General features: G+C 41.7%; 1 protein-coding gene across 5 annotated transcripts; it reads left to right on the top strand.

Moving 5' to 3' along the window:
• Positions 1–772: 772 nt before the first annotated feature.
• Positions 773–5,385, top strand: LOC108712214 (TIR domain-containing adapter molecule 1). 5 transcript variants are annotated; one of them, XM_041561182.1, is made up of 2 exons: positions 773–1,057; positions 2,852–5,385. In XM_041561182.1, exon 2 carries the CDS (start codon positions 2,870–2,872, stop codon positions 4,424–4,426), a length of 1,557 nt encoding a protein of 518 aa, XP_041417116.1. In that variant the 5' UTR covers positions 773–1,057; positions 2,852–2,869; the 3' UTR covers positions 4,427–5,385. The 5 variants fall into 5 exon arrangements, with proteins under 5 accessions (XP_041417116.1, XP_018109641.1, XP_018109628.1 ...); XM_018254152.2 differs by lacking the exon at positions 773–1,057 and adding an exon at positions 1,069–1,174; XM_018254139.2 differs by lacking the exon at positions 773–1,057 and adding an exon at positions 1,196–1,434.
• The last annotated feature ends 16,797 nt before the right edge of the window (positions 5,386–22,182 follow it).

Below are 22,182 nucleotides of genomic sequence, written 5' to 3' on the forward strand. Positions count from 1 at the left end.
TTGTGTGGGGGGGGGTTACTTTTTTAGCGCTGATGTCTGTGTGGTCTTTTAACTGCGATGTGGGCGGGATATGGGGCGGAGCTTGGTCGTCAGTGTGGGCGGGGCCCAGGGGGCCCCAAAAATTTTGTTGTACGGGGCCCCGTGATTTCTAATGGCGGCCCTGGCAGGATCACAACTTTTCATAGATAGTGATAATCAGAGACAATTTGCAATTGGTTTTAATTCTTTATGGTTTTCAGTCACTAAACACAAATGCACATGCCATTATTTTTTACAGAGCTACGGAATGCAAACAAGACTGCATTTATGGGGCAGACCGTGGGTTTCTGTACATTTTTTGGAGCAATTATGGGCAGGGCTCAAAGTGCGCAAAAACAGCCAACTCTGTGCCTTTATTTGCACTTTCCAAGCATATGTGACCCCTTTTGCCTATACCAGATGCTGGTATTGACAAACCACACAGAAATACAGGGTTCTCATGTGATAATCCTCAAACCATTGCTAACCTTCAACTAACCCTAATTATTTAAGGATATGAAAAAATAGAGCAAACAGACACAGACCCCCCCCCTTACGCAGCTTTCCCCCACACAGCCCCCCCTACATAGCTTTCCCCCACACAGCCCCCCTTTACGCAGCTTTCCCACCACACAGCCCCCCCTACGCAGCTTTCCCACCACACAGCCCCCCCTACGCAGATTTTCCACCACACAGCCCCCCCTACGCAGCTTTCCACCTCTCAGACCCCGCTTTTACGCAGCTTTCCCCCACACAGTCCCCCCTTCCCCACACAGACCCCCCTTTACACAGCTTCCCCCCATTCAGCTTGCCTTTATACAGCTTTCCGCCCACTTAGCTCCCCTTACGCAGCTTTCCCAGGCACAGCTTTTCCCTGGCACTACTTACTTCCATAGATCTCCCTACTTCATTTGTACAAGAAAAATCATATAGAAGATCATGATGGAGAACTTACATGCCTATTTAAATTCTTCTGTGCTGTGCACAGCCAGGCTGAGTAAACTACAACTGGTTACAGCCGGAAATCATATGATGAGACGTGAGTGCCTGGGGGGGGGGGCAGCAGTGGCTGTCACGCTATAGCCTGTTCTGAAATTATACTGTGGTGAGGATTTCTTTATAAGGCAAAGCAAAGCAAACAGCCTGCGGGACAAAGGTAGTTATTTTGAGTGGTATAGTATATTTTATTTTGCTATTTTTTAGTGTTCCTGTTCCTTTAAAAAGGTGGAGTAAAAGGAAGAGTAAAAGAGGAAGTAAGAAAACAGGAAAGGATTACAAAGTTCGGTGTAACAAGAAGTGCAACGAAAAGGGGTATGTGGCGTTTATTCAGTGGAAACACGAAAGGAAGACGAAGGAAGGGTGGAATTTGAGAGCAGAAAAGTAAGGAGGAGAAAGTGAACAAAAGAGAATGGGGAGGTATGAAAAAATTGGAAAACATCTAGCTAACACAACCTTGAAAGCAGCAGTAATCAGTAGTAAGCCTGTATAGAGAGGAAATAAGCTTTAAATATTTACCTGTGCATGGCAGACTGAACATGTCTGCCATGAGAGAAAATTGTGATGAGAGAGCAGGAATTGTCCTTGCTTTAAAGTAAGAATATTTTCCTTGCCTTTCCAAAAATTAAAAAACTTGGCCACCACCATACTAAGAATTGTAATTTCGGAATATATGTATGCTAGAACAAAATCGACCAGTGCCTGGCCATGCTAGTCTGGCACCCTGGGTAACCCCGCCATCCACTACACCCCCACCAACAGCCACTGCAATTGAAGTCTCTCGAATGAACAAGCATGTGAATGAACAATCGTGTGACAAAATAGGTACATGCATAACACACCCCACCAATGCCACCCTAGGGCACATGCCCCACCTGCCTACCCTTAGTTCCGCCATGATATCATATGACAATGTCCCTAAAGCAACAAATAGATATGACATTTGCATTTCTGCCAAAAATTTGCATTTCTTTAAAAATTGGAAAATTGAAAGTATAGCCACCTTGTACTTTAAGTTTTTACAAGCACTTTTGTGCAGCCACAAGCCACATCTATAATCTTGCGATGGCTCAGTGGGTAGCATTCTTGCAGCAGTGGGGCCCTGAGTTTGATTCAGGGTTGGGCACTATCCGCAAGAAGTCAATTCACTATTACCTTCTCAGCAATCTCTCCCACTTCATGCAGAAGTCTGTCAGATTTTGCCTAGGCAGTATTAGACTCCAATAAAAAATGTGGACAGACCCAGATTGTTGAGAGGGGTATATTGAAAATTAATTTGGAAAGAATATGTAATGTATTATATAAAGTTTTATGATAGCTGCTCTTTAATAGGTTCAGCACACAGGGAAGGTGTCACTGTTGCTACTGCCCAGGGAAAGCCAGTGGTGTTTAAAATGCCCTATCTGCCTGTCACCACTTCTGTAATGGTGACAGGCAGATCAGAGTGGCAATATGCCATTGTGAGTGTTTGCTGTAGAGGTTCACTTGTCACTGCTAATACAGATTCTCTAATGCACAAATAGTGTTTCCCGTTTATTTGTGGATGCATATTTGGGCAACAACATTACCATGGATGTACAGGGTAAAACAGGATCAGGCACCCTTCAGGTTTCAGATGTACTCCCTCTCGTGCCATCCTTCTGGTCCTGTGACCACAGTGCATTTTAACAATTTCCTTGCCAATTACAGGGGATGCTGCAATGTAACCAAGAAATATTGAATCAACCTTGTTGGTGGGAAAGGGTTAGATTACCAAAGTATAGTGAGCTGAGACATAAAATATATATACTGTATGATACTGCTATACCCAATACTTAAATGAATTAATTTTTCCTAGGAGCATCTGTTGAGAGCCATGTCATCATGTTCACACCAGCATATTTGTGATTTGGAAGAGATTTGTACAATCTTGTCTGGGATTCCATTATATGAACTTATAGCATGTAGACACAGGCTAGAGCACCGGAGACCTAGTACAGACACCCATAAAATACTCTGTGGTCTCATATTGCTCCTACAGGACAAAAGACCAGAAGCATTAAAGATATTAAGTTTGTTACCACATTGTCACATGGCACAACATATTATTCAAGCCTTGATAGGGGGTGGAACATTGCTAGAGAATGGGGTGCTCTCGTTGCCACCATCCCAGGATGAAAAAATCTTGCATACGGCAGGGGAGGTTCATGCACTGATTGAACAAGAGAATCTTTGTGGGAAAGAGGCAATAAAGCCCAATAAAACAGAAACAGAGAACAGTGGTGATGATGATGCCCCCCATACTTTGGTTTCTGGGATTGGACTTCAGATTCCACATATCGAAAAAAGTCCACTTTCTACAAGCCTTGAGCCCAAAAGCCTGCAGATAAGTAAGTCACCTTCTGTGCCATCTACTGAACGTGTACCCACTGTTCCACCGTCAACCAATCAAAAAACACATGGAGCTGACATGGTACTGACCAGTTCTTATGATTCCACAAATAACCATACAAATATGGAACCTGCTGTGTTCGAAATAAGGGGAGACCACAGTGTCAAAACTTCAATACAAGAATCTGAATTCTCAGAGTTTACAGAAAGACATAAACCAAATGGTAATGCTAATACAGTACCATCTTCTAATAATAATTCCTATCGAATGCCTCCCCAGTGCAGCACATATCCTCCACCTGATGATTCACTGTTTTTTAATTTTGTGATCTTGCATGTCCGTGAAGACACTGAAGTTGCATGCAGGGTGTGTAATGATTTACAGTCTCTTGGTGCTGGAAATGGTACAACTTACTGTGAGGGTTTTGAGATACCTGGATCTAACCCCCTAACTTGCATACAGGATGCTGTGGAAAACTCTGCATATATCATCCTTCTCATGACCAAGCATTTTGAGACTCGCTGGGCAGAATTCCAATCCAATGTTGTCCTTATGAATTCTATTAATGATGAAAACAGAACGGCCAGTGTTATTCCCTTTCTGCCAAGGTCTGATCGCCTTCCAAAAAAAAATATGCCTTTGGCTTTATCAACTTTAATTCCACTGGATGAAACATCCCAGATATTTTCTCGTGTTGTGCGCAACACATTTAAACAAGATACAATCTTGTTCCGAAAAAAAGGTTGGATGCAGCAGCAGGAAATAAAGATAAAGAGAATGGTAGATGCACAGAGATCTGAACAAACCAGACACTATCTGCATTTAAACCAGATGTGTGGTAATGTAGGATCTATGAGCCTTGGTGCACCATACATGTATCCGCAGCCCATTCCATGCCAACCACAAGTCATTCATATCAACAATGCAGAGAATGTCCAAATTGGTAACCACAACAGTATTACAGTTACAGGGGTTGCCACTGAGCTCTGTTCAGATAATGGAATGGTATCTTGTGATGAAGAGAAAAGGCAGGGAGAGTAAATATCCCGAGTAAGCATATGAAATTTCAGGAATACAAAGTAAATGGTATCATAATCATAAGTGCATGTTAGAAAGGGAGATCACAAACCTGGGCAAACTTGCAACTAGTTAGTAATCCGTGAAAACCAACCAAAGGTTATGTTTAACTACTGCTATATATATAAAACAATGGAAGCAAAGATTGGTTGCGGTAGGTGACTGTCGAGGTGCAAATTTGCCCAGGGTTAAGAAATGAGCCCTAGGGTGTTTTAAAAGTAATCAAGGGATGAGTAGGATGCAGTTAAAGGAGAAGTAAACCCCCTCTAAACCCCCAGCCCCCCTCAACTAGCATTCCTCCCTGCTACACATGCCAGTTTATTCCATCCAAACGTGTTCCAACTTGTCATAGACATTCAGAGGTGCACAGGAGAGTTTACAGGTGCCATCTTATGCCCATTCAGATCCTCTTCTTGGAGTTTGTCGACATGGAGCCTGATGAAGTATGCGTAGTCACTCCTGCAGGCGATCTGAACAGGCAGAATATGGCAACTGAACTTCCCTGCACACCTTTGCATGTGAATGACTTACAAGTAGGGAAGTCTGAAAGGCAGTCAGGAGAGGTAGGAAGTAGGAAGGCTTTATGTCTTTAATGGAAATAGTACAAATTAATGGGGGTTATGCTGAACATACATTTTTATCTGCTGGGGAACTATTGTGAAGCTTTTTTTTCCAGTATTAAAATTCCAAATAGTTTTCTAAATATAATCTATTAATTTTTTCTAAATACTGCATTATCTTTAACACTTTTGATTGGATGCCAGACTTCAGGTACACTTGGGTACGACACCAGTAACAGAGGAAAGAAGTAAAAACCTGACTCAGACGCAGAGCAGAAAATAGAAAATGTGCTTTAAAAGGGTGAGGACATAGTTAAAGCAGTATTTTTAAAATAGTACAACACTTTCAATAGATTATATTTAGGAAATTATTTTATTTAACTAATGGAATTGTAATAGTGACAAAATAAATTCACAACACTTTCCCATTAAAGGGGACCCGTCACCCAAAAAATGTTTCTACATTCTATTTTATCACATTAGTTAAGCAAAATAAACTTTAATCAAACGGTATAAATTATTTGAATCTTGTTTCCATCAGTCTGGGAACTCATAATTATAGCAAGCAGACAGGAGCCATGTGGGCACTGTTATTAAGGCAAGCCTTGTATCATCTCAGAATCTTGTTTGTGCACCAGAATGGGGGACCCAATGTCCATCCCCATGCCCTGGCTACACAATTAAATGTTTAAGAGAATTGGGGGAATGTGTGGAGAGCAGTGACATCTAGGAAGTGCTAAATGGAAAGTGAAAGTAATTGCCTGCCCTGCCTCTATGCCTAGGCATAGAGGAGGGGCAGGCAATATTTGATTGACAGCTGAGATTTTTAAATGAGTTTATAACAGCTATGAATGCTTTAATAAAAAAAAGAATTTGGATTTCATGTTTATTTTGAAAAGGACTTTTATTATACAGCTTTTTATGTCTGGGTGACAGGTCCACTTTAAGAAATCTATTGTTTTTATTTTTTGGCAAATTAAATCAGTTTTATGTTAGCACTTTGGCCCTTATTTTTTAAAATGGCAATTTACTGTGTATAATTACCCAATGGCACATACTACTAGAAAAGTATATTATTATGAAAATGGTTTATTTACATGAAGCAGGGTTTTACATATGAGCTTTTTTATGCAATTTCTTTTTATAGAGACCTACATTGTTTGGGCATATAGTTTTCCTTTAAACACTCGGCTGCTGCATATGCGCTGGCCCACCAATGGTAATGGTCCACGGACCCCCTTGCATCTAATCCCCCTTTACCTGCTCACATCAACCCCATGGAGTCGCAGGGGGGTATACACTCCCTGCTCCTTACTTTGGGTTGGTAGATTGCAAGGATATCTAAATAAGGTAAGTAAATAACACAACTGACACAATAGGTGAGGTGGTGCAAAGACCTCAGCTTGTTTTATTTGAAACACGCTATATCAATTTATTAAAGTCCCTATTGAGCATTGGTAAATAACAACTTTGAATTATTTCAAATAATAATACCTGACCAGCTTCTGTTAACCTCCGCAGGCTGCTTTACCAAATTTATCAAAATAGGATCTGCCATATACCATGCCAAATACCAGACCAGAATTACTGAAAATGCTTTTAAACTTTGATTTTCCTCCATGTCAAGCCCCCTAAAAGGAAGTAAAAGCCTTTTTAGTGGGGCTTGGCCACCTCCCTTGTCAGTAATGCTCTCTCCATCTGTTTGCAAGCCAATATTAGTTTTTTGATAAATCATAATCATAATGGTACAGGCCTGCATCACCTTACCTTCTAGTGAATTTTGCTATGGAAACATACTTCAACCCCCATTTAGCAGTCCATATCCACCTGGAAACCACTTTGGACCAGAAGAATACAACCTCTGGTCATAAAACTTAAAGGTAAGATATACCTTGGAAGTACTTATCTCAATGTCATTCCCCCAACATGAAGCAAGAAAATATTGGGCAAACCCCACTTCCAAAGCATCAGAGCTATAACCTCCATCACATTAACCCACACCATGCTAGAAACTCCCTTCTATATTATACTGGCTTTGTATTTATTGAAATCTAAGTTGAGTCCATATGGTCTTACTCTTACTCTCTTCTCAGCCCATAAAATATAGTATAGGTGTCTCCTATAAACCAAATGGTCCAAAACAAGATGTGTATTAAAAGAGATTAGTTAAAAAACAAATTGACAAATGCCCAACATATGACCGGAAATTATGTGATTGCCAGTGACCCAGTTTCTTTATCCGGTCTTCACTAAAACTCAGTAAAGAAGCTTGGGTTGCAGCTCCTATACTAAAAGAATGGGAGCTAAAATGGCCATCCTGGATTCCCAACAGGTCAACACATTTAGCAAACATGATATTGAATTGAAATCTTGTTACAGGAGAACCATTCAGGTGAACAAACAATTGTGATCCCCGTTTGGGTCTAACTTCTAGAAAATCGTTGTGTACAGGGCACAGGAACATGTCCTGAATGGAACCCAGCCAAATGATATATCATTTTCCTAATTGATGAGTCTTAAATTTCCTGAGGATTATTTTTAGCCTGTGCTGGTAAAGGGTAAATGTCACGGTCAGCACACTAAATCCAGAACCAATGCTAAGCACCCTGATCTCGCCTCTTGCTTCCGCCTTTAACAGCCGCCTTTCACCTCGGGAGGAGCCCTCGGCTAATCGGTTGCCGCCAGGTCTTAAGAGAGGTGCCAAGTGAAGGGTTCTGAACGAGCAAAGGGGCACAATGGTAAAGCAAAGTCTTTTGGGCAGAAGGTCACAGTACAAAGCATAGACAGAAAGCGTAGACAGATCAGGCCGGGTCGGGGCAGGCACAGTACAAGTGGAGTCAGGCAGGCAAGGGTCAAACCAGGAGATCAATCAGAAGGGATTCGGATATAGAAAAGTCGGTAACCAGGCAGGGTCAGGATTTCAGAAGTCAGGATAGTCAGTAGCAGGCAGAGGTCACAACAGGTAATCAGATCACAGAATTCACAGAACCACCAGGAACTCACTAGGAGAAAACTTATAACAGGCAGTGAGAGAATGTAAATTGGCCCTTTAAATACTTTAAATGTTTGCGCCATTGCGCCAATAAATACAGCAGAGGCACGCTGCGCGCCCTAACTACCGGCGCATACAGGAGCAGCAGGACAGCGAGGCGGGCATCCCCGCTGATGGCACGGCGGTCTTCTCCCCCGCACCACTGGACCACCAAGGAAGTACGTTGTTGCATTACCCCCCCATCGAGGAGGGGCCACTGGACCCCCAGGTTTCTCAGGAAACTTACGATGAAATTGCTCCCTGAGACGATCAGCCCTAACATCACCAACAGGAACCCAAGAATTCTCCTGAGGGCCGTAACCCTTCCAATGAACAAGATACTGTAACTTACCCTGCACAAGGCGAGTGTCAAGGAGTTCTTGGACTACGAATTCAGGCTGACCTTCTAATGTAGTTTTACGATTCATTTATGTGATTATTTACTTGGACACAGACACAGATATCTATAAAAAGTATTTATTGAATATTTATATTTTTATAACACATATCAAGATGTTGGTTACATCATATGCACAAGATTTTTTAAAAAAAAGTTTTTTACACTTGAAATTTCTAAGGATTTGGTATGGAACCAATTAATCAATTAAGGGTAGATTGAACACGAGGACACGGATTGGTTTGGTATGAAGCACATGGTTATTTAATGTTTGGTTTTATCACATTTTGTATCATCCTTGAAAAAGATCCCAACAGGGACAGAAACATTGGATAATGATGCAACAATAAAAGATTATTTGTATTACATAAAAGGGAGTGCTGGCCTGAAAAACATTGGTATATATATATATATATATATATATATATATATATATATATACCTATATATATATATATATATATATATATATATATATATATATATATATAGACAAATACAAGAGGTCCTCTGCACTCAACCCATTATCAATATATTTAAGACAGAGACATTTTGTGCATACTGCTACTGAAAAATGCCTTACCCCCTAAACAAAACAGGGATTGCTCGTCCGTACATTGCAATATATTCAAGCTGGCCAACTACGTCAAAGTCATCCCATATCTGGCCAGTCCCATGCTCAATTTTCATCCGATTCACCAAGAACTCTATTGCTTCACCATACTTTTCCCAAAGGGACCAAGTTTTACCTGCAACTTACCAGCTGCTTTCAAAGTAAAACTCCCAAACTTGGCTGCCCTTTTATTAGACACCAGTGGGATCATCTGACTATAGCTGGGAAGGGTGGGAGCTACAACATGGAGCTGGTCATGTATATCTATAACAAACAAGGGAAAGTTGTGCTCACCATTAATTTTTAAAACCATTAGGCGGGAGTGCAATGATAATTTATAGATATATAATTTATCAAACAGTTGTTTGGTTTCCAATGTTCTCCATTTTTTTAGTATTGATCCAAAACAGGATACCTCTTGTTAAAATTTTGAGAGCCTGCTGATGACGTATCCTTCATAATACTTTATCCATAGACCTCCATGTTATTAACCAGGTCTGCTATATGTTCATCATGGTCTCATTTAGCCCCCACATACATCCATTTTTCGGTACATTAGGGATATTTAATAAAATCTGAACTGCTGCATGATCTGACCATAATATAGGGTGTATTTTCACCTCACTCACCTGACCCAACTCAAATAAAATTATGATATAAAAACATAATCGATCCTAGAATAAACATTTTAAGCATGAGAATAGAATTTGAAATCTCTAGTATTGGTATGGGCGAATCTCCATGTATCAATCAATTTTATACCTTTCAAAGATTTTTTCACCAAATTTAACGCAGAACTGGGGAGGCTTGAATGACCAGCAGATGAGTCCAGTACAGGATTTAAGGTTAGATTAAAATCTCCCACTAGTATTATACATCCCTCTCCATATTCTCCCAATTTTTTTATAACTTATTCTTAAAAAAAAGATACTTGCTGTTTATTAGGTAGATAGATACATCCTAGGGTGCATTTATTATGGTATAGGAAGCCTTTATTAATAAAAATCGTAATTCTGGATCCCTAATTACGTCCCAACACTTAAAGTCCACTGATCTGTGGAGTCCTATTGCTTCCCCTTTGGTCTTTTGAGAGGGATTGTTACTATAGTACCAAGTAGGATATTCTACAAATGTATCTAAAACTTATGCATTACCCTTTAAATGTGTCTCTTGAAACATTACTATATCACCTTTTTTAGCTTTCATATCTCTCATTACAGACTGCTTTCATTTACCATGAGCAGGCTTTACTCTTCTTACCTCTTCTGCAGAGTTCAAATAGCCCTATTTCCCAGTTTACACCTGTGGGTTCCAGCCTGTCTCCAGTCAGCTTGCCCTGACACATATATATTAACTAGAACTTTGAGATCAAAAGATAACTTTATATTTTCTAGTGAGAGGGATTGAGCTTATTTTTCACCCCAAAAAGTTGTTATTATAATATCAACAATCTTAAAAGGGAGTAGTGATTGTAATTGTTGACAAATTGTGATTACAATACTTATCTACGTTTTATAAATAGATACCTCATAATATACAGGTGAGGCAAAAATTTGGGTAAGCACACCATGTCACAATTCAAACATACTGATTATAACCATTGATTATATAGTCCAACTTATGATACGATTGTTACACATGTCCTTGAAGTGCTTTCCTAATTCTAGCCACTACTTTGCTCAATATACAAGCGATATATGAATAAAGGCAGGATGCAGTAGGTAGCCACAGTGCAGTTGCAAAATCAAATCAAATATTACCAGTTCAAAGGTATCCATTGACAAATGAGAATAAAAACTACTCACAGACTTGTAAATATTTCTTTTTACTTCCGCAAAACCATTCCATTCCAGTATGTGTTAGTCCATGAGGAATATTACTCCTCAACCTCGGATGATAACATCAGTCAATTCCAAAACAGAGGACCACAGAAGTGCACCACATCAGGATCACAACCTCAACAAAGCATATCATTGCAGTCATCACAAAGATCAATATGGAAACAATGTGGAAGCACACAGATGGTTTTATGCATTTTGCAGTTCAAAATCACTTCATCAGAAGCTAGAGCATCTCCAGTTGATACCACTATTTATAACAATAAATTTCGAAGCAAACCTAAAACATCTGAATGAACAAATCATTACTGACATACAGTACATAATAATATACAAATACACCATTTACATAGCAGTCAAATAGTGTATATAGTACATCAAATGACGTATTATAACTTTATTTGGTATAGTTTAAACTTCTAGCTAGTGTACCTGACAGAAAACTGCATAGACATAGGGAGAACAGAGAAACTCCTTGTATATAGTGCCATGGCTGGAATTATACCTAGGACCCAAGTGCAGCACTGCTAACCAATAAATGTTTTATATAATACATGTATTTGTATTTCTTTCACCCTTACTCCTTTGCTACTCAGCTGTCAGTTGCACCATTTGGAAGTGATCAGCAGTGTTCAGACTGCCAGAGAGTGTAATTGGCTGAAAGTGGGAAAAAAAACTCCTCTCCTTTCTATTTATTCCAACTGGATTTTAAGTAGCATGTTTATCAATGGATGAAAGAGTTTAACCTTTTATAAATACACTTCTAAAAATCCTATAGGAATGAATAGGTGCATTTTTCTGTGTTGAGCTCTAATGTCACACTTTGATAAATCTGCACCTACATGTAAGTGTGTAGAGAGTATCCTTAATTGAAAAGAATCTGGAGATTTTTGTGGATAACAAGCTGTTTAATTCCAGGCAGTGCCATTCTTTACATACAGTACTGTCTTGCATAAAAAGGGCATACATTTGAGTGATGAAAAAATTATTTAGCCTCTTTATAGGTCCCTGGCAAGGCCTCACTATAACTGTCTGTTAACCACGAACCCTGGGAGATATTTGGAGAGGGGTACCTTCCGTGTAACAGGGTACCCAATGCCTACCCTGATCTTCACCAAAGCTATTTTGAAAAGGCAAATGTGAATTACAGGGAAGAAAACCAATGAAGAAAATAAACTATTTCTTTACAAAGATTGCACTATGCATGCTCATAATGTCATTGCATCCTGTTGATGTTAGGAGAGCCCCAGAAAGGACCTGCCAGTCAGTACGACTAAAGGTAGGGGAATGCACTAGTCTTGCAGGGTTTTCACACTCACCCTGAGTATGCAGAGCAATTTTGCAATATAGCTTAAAGCAGACCCACACTGGTGATTGACTTTGCACTTGAAAGGACAGGACAAGCCTTTGCTGTAACTCACATCTTTGCTCCGCCCCTACTGACTGGCAATAGCTCCTGGCTGAGATTGAAAGCAGAGCCAATGATTTCATTTAGGTAGCCTTGGTGTCACGGTCGGCACCCAACACCAGAACAAACACCAGGCACCCTGGTCTCGGCTCGTGCTTCACCAGTAATGTGACCGCCTTTGGGCCTTGGGAGGAGCCCTCGGCTTACTTGGATGCCACCTGGACTTAAACAAGAGGTGCAAGATGAGGGTTCTGGATAGGCAGAGGGGCACGACTGTAGAGCAAAGTCTTTGGACAGAAGGTCGTAGTACAAGGCGTTCAGCAATAGAGTAGTCAAATCAGGCTGGGTCGGGGCAGGCAGAGAATAAATGTAGTCAGGCAGGCAAGGGTAAAACCAGGTAGTCAATCAAAGGGTTAAGCAAGATCAGAGTCGGATAAACAGGCAAGGAGTCAGGATACAGAGTGTAGAATAGTCAAAAGCAAGGCAGGGGTCAAAACAGGTTATCATGAACAGTTATAAAGCAAAATAGCGAAAGCTAATAGCACCAGGAACAAATCCTATCACGGGCACTGAAAACACACTGAACTCCCTTTAAATACAGTTTGAATTTCACACCACTGCACGCTGACGTCAGCACGCATGCGCAGAAAACCAGGAAGAGGTGCGCGCGCCCTAACAGACCGGCGCCTGCAGAGAAGCAGTTCGGCGCGGCGGGCGTCCCCGCCGAAACGTTGCATGCTGCAATAAACACTTAGCAAGGTATAACCTGCTTGCATTACCTGTGTGCCGGTGAATTTCTTGTCGTCCCTGCCGTCTCCCCACTAGACCACCAGGGTAAGATTTTATAACACTTGGGAATGCTTAAATACCAATTACATATTTTTGAACAGGCTCAAAATAAATCTAAACCCACTAAAAGAAAAGTTAATTTAAATCATGAATAGAGATGTAGAATTAACTTTTTTGATCACACAGGAACAATGCTAATAAAGTCAAGCACATTGTACAAAAACATTGCCATAGAAGGGATACTGAGGCATAAGTATGATTATTCTTTACAAAGTAAGTATCTAGTTATAGATATTAATAATTTAAGTCTATCAAATAAATTTGGCACCATACAAATGGAATCACAGATATTCACACTGTACAAAGCACTCACAGAAAGAAGCAAATAAAGAAACAACATAAAACAAGTACACCTAGAAAGCCACATATACAGTTAGGCCCATAAATCTGTGGACAGAGATAACTTTTTTCTAATTTTGGTTCTGTACATTACCACAATGAATTTTAAATAAAACAACTCAGATGCAGTTGAACTGCCAACTTTCAGCTTTACTTCAGTGGGTTGAACAAAAAGATTGCATAAAAATGTGAGGAACTAAAGCCTTTTTTTTAACTCAATCACTTCTTTTCAGGGGCTCAAAAGCAATTGGACAAATTAAAAAACTGGAAAAAAAATGTTCATTTCTAATACTTGGTTGAAAACCCTTTGTTAGCAATGACAGCCTGAAGGCTTCAACTAATGGACATCACCAGATTCTGGGTTTCCTCCTTTTTAATGCTCTGCTAGGCTTTTATTGCGCGGCCTTCAGTTGCTGTTTGTTTATGGGCCTTTCTTTCCGAAGTTTAATGAAGTTTAGTGAAATGCATGTTCCAGGGGTGTAACTACAGAGGAAGCAGACCCTGTGGCTGCAGGGGGGCCCAGGAGGTATAGGGGCCCCATGAAGCCCTAATTCATATAGAATTTCAATAAATATTTGCAAAAGAGGTCAATCTCTAGTCGTTTTGGGGGCCAGAAAAATAATTTGCTGTGGGGCCCAGTAATATCTAGTTATGCCACTGGCATGTTCAATTGGGTTCAGATCAGGTGACTGATTTGGCCATTCAAGAATATTTCACTTCTTTGCTTTAATAAACTCCTGGGTTGCTTTGGCTGTATGTTTTGGGTCATTGTCCATCTGTATTATGAAACACCTCCCAATAAATTTGACTGCATTTAGCTGGATTTGAGCAGACAGTATGTCTCTGAAACCTCAGAATTCATTCGGCTGCTTTTGTCCCGTGTCACATCATCGATAAACACTAGTGTCCCAGTGCCACTGCCAGCCATGCACGCCCAATTCATCACACTGCCTCCTCCATGTTTTATAGATGATGTGGTATGCTTTGCATCATAAGCTGTTCCATGCCTTCTCTATACGTTTTTCTTGCCATCATTCTGGTAGAGGTTGATCCTGGTTTCATCTGTCCAAAGAATGTTTTTCCAGAATTGTGCTGGCTTTTTTGAATGTTTTATAGCAAAGTCCAATCTAGCCTTTCTATTTTTAATGCTTATGTGTGGGTTGCACCTTGCAGTGTACCCTCTGTATTTACTTTCATGCAGTCTTTTCTTTATGGTAGACTTGGGTAACGATACGCCTACCTCCTGGAGAGTGTTGTTCAATTGTGTGGCTGTTGTGAAGGGGTTTCTCTCAGGTCCTTTTGCATTGCTGAGTTCACCAGTGCTTTCTTTCTCAGGATGTACCAAACTGTAGATTTTGCCACTCCTAATAGTGTAGCAATTTCTAAGATGGGTTTTTTCTTAAGCTTAAGGATGGCTTGTTTCACCTGCATGGAGAGCTCCTTTGACCTTTGACAGCAAAATCTTCCACATACAAGCAACCCCCTCAAATCAACTCCACGGCTTTTATCTGCTTCATTGATAATGACATAACGAAGGAATTGCCCACACCTGCCCATGAAATAGCCTTTGAGTCAATTGTCCAATTGCTTTCGAGCCCCTAAAATGAAGTGATTGTGTTAAAGGAACAGTAACACCAAAAAATGTAAGTGTTTTAAAGTAATGAAAATATAATGCAGTGTTGCCCTGCACTGGTAAAACTGATGTGTTTGCTTCAGAAAGACATATATAGTTCATATAAACAAGCTGCTGTGGAGCAATGGCGGAAATTGAAAAACGGCTATATGGCACAGGTTAACTAATAGATAACAGATAACACCATTAGACAGACAGAGCTTATCTGCTATCTGCTGTGTAACGTGAGCTTTTTCTCCTTTGAATGGCTGCCCCCATTGATACACAGCAGCTTATTTATATAAACAATAGTAGTGTTTCTTGAGCAAACACAGCAGTTTTACCAGTGCAGGGCAACACTGCATTATATTTTTATTACTTTAAAACACTTTTATTTTTTGACGTTACTGTTCCTTTAAAAAAAAGCTTTAGTTACTCACATTTTTATGCAATCTTTTTGTTCAACCAACTGAATTAAATCTTAAAGTCTGCAGTTTAACTGCATCTGGGTTGTTTCATTAAAAAATAATTTTGGTAATGTACAGAACCAAAATTAGAAAAAAGTTGTCTCTGTACAAAGATTTATGGGCCTAACTGTATGCAATTGCCATTCACTTAGGTTAGGGGGTTATGTATCAAAATCCAAATTTATCTCATTATTTTCTGAAATATACTCTGATCAAATCTGCACAGCTTATTTGCCCTTATTTATCAATACAATGTCCCGAAAAATTCCAGTGCGGTAAAAACTAAAAATATTTTATGAAAATAGTATGAAAATTCGAATTGTACGAATTTTTAGGATTTTCCTTCTGATTTTGCCCAGCGTGAATCAGGGTATCTTCGGGACTTCTCCCATTGACTTATATACAACCTTGGCAGGTGTGAGATGCCGGATTTTTGGATTCAGACTTTTTCCATCCTTTTTCCATCCTCGGGGTATAATAAATCACGAAAAATTCAAATTAAAAAAAAATAGGCATTATAACAACTACATACTTTATATAAGTTAATAAAGATTTATAGTTAATAAAAGTTAGTAGGTTTTTTTTGTCACTATACAATTTTTATAGTAGGTAAAAGCCACATTCCCCCATCTGCTTTTCAGTGCCCAGTTTTTGTTAATTGAAAAGCAGAGGGGAATGTGGTTTAAGTTGTTCAAATTGCAAAGTGTGTAAAACAACCACGATTACTAAAAGAAGACAATTTTCTTCAAGCAATAGTGGAAGAATTTTACACTTAACCTCTATAACTATGTCTTGCAATACGAAAAATGTAATAAGGACATAAATTCTACATAATTGAAAACCCAAGTGAACACATCAGAAGCATGAACAATCATTTTAACAATAAAAAAGATCTGAGCTTACTATATTTGTTGGAATTAATCACACACTGGACTAGGTGGGAATAGCAAATCTATGGTCTAGCCTATAAACTGAATATCAGTCTGATTATCAGTTTTTGACTTGGAAAGGTTTTATAGTTGTAGGAAATTAGTGCAAAACCCTTGCAGTTATCCCTGTAAGCAGGGCTCAGGCATAGAGCCTGTGTCTGTGCATACCTCCCAACATTTCAGAACAAGAAAGAGGGATAAAACAGGTTGCCGTGTGTAGCACGGAGAAATTTTTTGGTGACGCCCATTTTTTGACCACACCTCCTAATTACCATATTAAGTTTACAAAATTTGGCTGGTTATGAAAGTTTAAACACACTCCCTTTCCCTCCATGTTTGCTGCTGTCAGCCCCTCTTCTGTGTCCCTGTTTGTTGCTGTCAGCCCTCCTTCTGTGTCCCTGTTTGTTGCTGTCAGCCCCCCTTCTGTGTCCCTGTTTGTTGCTGTCAGCCCTCCTTCTGTGTCCCTGTTTGTTGCTGTCAGCCCCCCTTCTGTGTCCCTTTTTGTTGCTGTCAGCCCTCCTTCTGTGTCCCTGTTTGTTGCTGTCAGCCCTCCTTCTGTGTCCCTGTTTGTTGCTGTCAGCCCCCCTTCTGTGTCCCTGTTTGTTGCTGTCAGCCCTCCTTCTGTGTCCCTGTTTGTTGCTGTCAGCCCTCCTTCTGTGTCCCTGTTTGTTGCTGTCAGCCCTCCTTCTGTGTCCCTGTTTGTTGCTCAGCTCAGCCCTCCTTCTGTGTCCCTGTTTGTTGCTGTCAGCCCCCCTTCTGTGTCCCTGTTTGTTGCTGTCAGCCCCCCTTCTGTGTCCCTGTTTGTTGCTGTCAGCCCCCCTTCTGTGTCCCTGTTTGTTGCTGTCAGCCCCCCTTCTGTGTCCCTGTTTGTTGCTGTCAGCCCTCCTTCTGTGTCCCTGTTTGTTGCTGTCAGGCCCCCTTCTGTGTCCCTGTTTGTTGCTGTCAGCCCTCCTTCTGTGTCCCTGTTTGTTGCTCAGCTCAGCCCTCCTTCTGTGTCCCTGTTTGTTGCTGTCAGCCCCCCTTCAGTGTCCCTGTTTGTTGCTGTCAGCCCTCCTTCTGTGTCCCTGTTTGGCGGGACAGGCAGGCAAAATCGGGACTGTCCCGCATAATGCGGGGCAGTTGGGAGGTATGGTCTGTGTGCTGTAAGCTGTTACCTAGCAGCCAGCTGCTCAGTGATCTCAGTACAGCAGAAAGTGACACAGCAGCTAGTGAGTGGCTGGCAGGAAGAGGAAGTTGCAGATTCTGGCAAAAGAGAAAAGCCTGGTGGGGGGAACTACATGGTGGACAGAGAAATAGCCCAGAGAGCTGAGAGGCTCCCCTAAAAGCATTCATTTGGATCAGGCTGGCACAGGGAAGCCAGATACTGTGCCTGGAGGGACAGAGAGCATGAAAGAAATCCAGAGAGGAGAAACCTAGGTACACCCTGACCCCAGCTGCAGCTCTTATTCTCCAAAGGTGGGCTCACTGCCCAAAAATTTGTATCTCATAAAACGTGGGCTCAATGCCCAAAAATTTTCCAAACATGAAGCAGGGATCATGGGGCCGAGCGCACTCAGTGACCACCTTTTAGCCCATCCCCCTGTTCCCTCATTGTGCATAAATGGAGCTAACCCAGTCTCTTGCATGCATCAGAGAAGACCGTGCAGTCCCAGTCTGATGCACACTCGCCACTCACTAAAGGTAGGCCTGCACTGTAACCAATTTGTGCTCCTAGAGCAGCGCTGATGCTAACCAATGGAAAAAAGGGGAGGGATGACACATATCCTTTTCCAATAGCCCTGTTAACCTTATTCCTGGCCTTCTCTATGCCCCTGGGAAAATTGGCACCTCTGCAATTGCTCCTTTGTATCACATCTGACCATGCTATACACTGAATTCTCCCATTCCTTAAAATATCTGTTAAGTCGGCCCTCATTTTCTCAATAAGGGCTGGGGTCCTGTGCGATGTAAGGTCATTCCCCCCCCCGCATGTATAATTAGCAAATGTATAGGGTTCCGGCTTGCTGCCTCAAAGGACATACCTCAGCTGTTCCCATCTCATCCCTCTCTTACCACGCCAAGTGATCTTCATGTGTTCCTTCGGCAAACCCATCTGCTGACCTGCAACCCTTGCATGCTTCATTGCCTAGAAAATAAATGAATGCCCTAATATCAAAACTAGGGATGCACCGAATCCAGGATTCGGTTCGGGATTCGGCCAGGATTCGGCCTTTTTCAGCAGGATTCGGATTCGGCCGAATCCTTCTGCCGAACCGAATCCGAATCCTAATTTGCATATGCAAATTAGGGGCGGGAGGGAAATTGCATGACTTTTTGTCAGAAAACAAGGAAGTAAAAAATGTTTTCCCCTTCCCGGATTCGGTTCGGTATTCGGCCGAATCTTTCACGAAGGATTCGGGGGTTCGGCCGAATCCAAAAAAGTGGATTCGGTGCACCCCTAATCAAAACATTGCTAGTTGTCACACCTGCTACGACAAAAACAAAACATTAGTTAATGCTCCTCTCTTGCATCGTTTATGGGCCTTAGGTATCTCCTGTATACCTTCGACTTCCATCTTCCCTATGCTCATATCCTTTAACTGATATCTTTCTTCTCCACAAAGCCAGCCCCTGCTGGAGAAGAGGAAGGACGAATGAACCACGCTGGAATTTTTCTTGTATGTAGTCCTTCATAGCCTTAGTTTCTGATGGTGATCGCGGGTATATGTACGACCACGAGGAGGCATGGTACCAGGGATTAGATCAATGGAGCAATCGTAGGGTCGATGAGGGGGAAGGGTCTCTGCAGACTTTTTACAAAAGTCCTGATATGCCAGGGGAAGAGAGTGAAGAGTTATTGAAGCACAAGACAACTTCTGAACTGCATTGGCTGGTAAACAATTCTGCTCGCAGTAAGAGCTCCAATGGGAGATCTGGATTCCAACCCAATCAATGGTGGGATTGTGGAGCTGGAGCCAGGGCAACCCCAGGACTACAGGTGTAGAAGGGCAATTAATAATCAGAAAAGAAAGTCTTTCAACATGCAGTGCCCCAATCATAACAGAAAGTTCCTGTGTGGCATGAGAGATGTAAGCCATGGATAGAGGTCTGTCGTCGATCGCCAAGGGATCAACAAGGGGTGAAGGGAAATATGGTGCAGAATGGCAAATGACTGGTCCAGGAAGTTTCCTGCTACCCCGGAATCTAGAAAGGCTTGAGCCGTGATTTTCTTGGACGTGATCAATTCTGCCCAGGTGAGTCTCCCCAAACTTACCTAGGCGCGGAAGTTTCTCTGCTTCACTGGGCAATTGTAGGCGAAGTGAGCCTTGCCTCCACAATACAGACACAACCCGTAATAGGTAGAAACGGTCTCTGGAACCGAGGAGCCAGCAAGGGCTGAAATTTCTTGCTTCTCTCCCTGTCGGACTGGTGTTCCCGCATTCTGGTGTGGATCTTAATGACCAGAGCAATTAGATCTTCCAATTGCTCCGGGAGATAACGGGAAACCAAATCGTCTTTGAGATGAGTAGAAAGCCCCTGGTAGAAGGCAGCATGGTAGGCTTCATTATTCCAGTTCATCTCAGCTGCTAAGGTGTGGAAGCCAATGGCATTTTCATTGGCACTGCAACTCCCTTGACGAATTTGCATCAGACGAGAAGAAGCTTTGGTAACCCAGCCAGGAGCATCAAAAAAGGAAGGGTTGCAAGAACATGTTGGCGTCTTGAACGAGTGGGGAATTCTTCTCCCATAAAGGGGATGCCCATTCCAGTGCTTTCCCTTGAAGACGGATAATCACGTACCCCACTAGCTCTCTCGGAGATGTACTGCAAGCTCGAATTGAATCTGGCACTGGTTTACAAAGCCGCTGTAGAGTGGAGGAGCAGGAACCTTGGGCTCCGGAGCAGGAGATGGCACAGCAGATGGAATAGCTGCAACAGCGGTTGCTGGAGGATTAACTGACATCTTATCCAATATGGCTTCCAATGCTTGGCCAATATGGGTCTGCTGTGCCTCATAGGATTCCATACAGGAAGCCAGCCCACCAAATGCTCTTCCGAAGTCGGGTAGAGGTTAAGCTTCCTCAGAAGGGTCCATGGCCAGATTATACTGTCAGGGCCCGAAGGTGCAATTTGCAGTTGCGGACCAAGGAGGAAGCTTGCAGATATGAACTAAGTTCCTGGTACAAAAGGGGTCAAGAAGAAGAGTTGTCAATACAGGCAAAAGGTCAATACAGGCAGCAAAGATTCGTAGTTGGATACAGGTGAAGGTTAAGATCAAAAGTTCAATAATGATATATATACAAATAATCACACCCAGGAACACAACAGAGTTCAACCTATAATCGTGCAATCCTTTTATAGACAACGTCATGTGTCACACGCTGACGTTGTGCGTTGACACGTTTTGAAGCTGTCGTCGTGCCGTTTGACACCGGTGTCATGATGCTGCGTCCAGATTGACGCGCTGGTATCCAACGTCCTTGTGGTTCCCCCTGGGTGCACCATTTTGGGAAGGACGCCGCACTGATAGGACGCGCCAGCGAGCGCTCCTAACCCTTACCCATTTTCCTTTACCCATCTGGTCTGTCTTAGAACTACTAATAGAAATCAACAATTTCCCTTCCTGTATCGACACATTTTTGTACCATAACCCCTTTTTTATTGCCTTTTTAGAAGGTGGCACCAACTCACTCACTAACTCATACGAAAAGCTCCTCCAAACTACAGTGCACACATTCAACACACAAAATAAGCCCCAAAACCAATGCTCCCCGATGCATCCGTGAGGAACTCCAATTCTTGGCTAAGCCTAGCCTCATTAAGCCATATTCTTATCCCATTAAACTTGGACAGAAACTTATCCCCCACCATCAAATCCTCTTTCAATTCCTTTGTAGTTATGATTTTATGGAATGACTCCTGCCGTGGACTTCTCTAATCGTCTATTAAACATATTACCCAATGGGAATTACTCTACATGCAAAGTTTAACAAACCCATAAATTTCTGCATTTCCTTCAACATTTCCTTCCCAGCTGTTATCGTTCTTTTGACTGCCTGCTTTGTCCTATCCACCTTATCTTTGGGGAGCATACATACCCTTGCCTCTTTATCTGTTTCAATTCCCAAGAAAGTCAATATTGTTGTTGGTAGCACTGTCTTTTCTTCTGATACTGGCACACCCAACTCCTTTAACATTTCCAAAATATTCCCAACATCTTCCGACAATTATCTCCATATCTTGGTCCAACAATCAAAAAATCATCCAAATAATGGGCTATGGCTACGTTCCCTGACCTTTTGTACAATAACCAATGCAGGAATGTGCTAATTGCCTCAAAAAACGAGCATGATATCCCACACCCCATTGGAAGGCACATATCCACGTAAAAAACTCCTTGAAAATAACAACCTGTCAACTTAAAACTATCAGGGTGCAATGATAATAGCCTAAATGCTGACTCTAGGTCCACCTTTGCCATCAAAGCCCCTTCCCCATGCCTTCTCAAAAGACTGGTACTGGACTGTACATTGCTCCTTGTCCAATGCATTGTTTACTGATACCCCTTCTGGATATGACAAGTGCTGAATCATCCTATATTTCCTTGGCTCTTTTTTGGGAACTATACCTAATGTTGACACTACCAAATCCTTTATAGGCACTTCCTCAAATGGGCCCACCATCCTCACTGTTCCTTA

The sequence above is a fragment of the Xenopus laevis genome, chromosome 1L, assembly GCF_017654675.1.
Source record: "Xenopus laevis strain J_2021 chromosome 1L, Xenopus_laevis_v10.1, whole genome shotgun sequence".
NCBI lineage: Eukaryota > Metazoa > Chordata > Amphibia > Anura > Pipidae > Xenopus > Xenopus laevis.

Bases quoted from the DNA above. Each gene is read 5' to 3' on its own strand.
- LOC108712214 (XM_041561182.1), top strand. From the start codon at position 2,870: ATGTCATCATGTTCACACCAGCATATTTGTGATTTGGAAGAGATTTGT.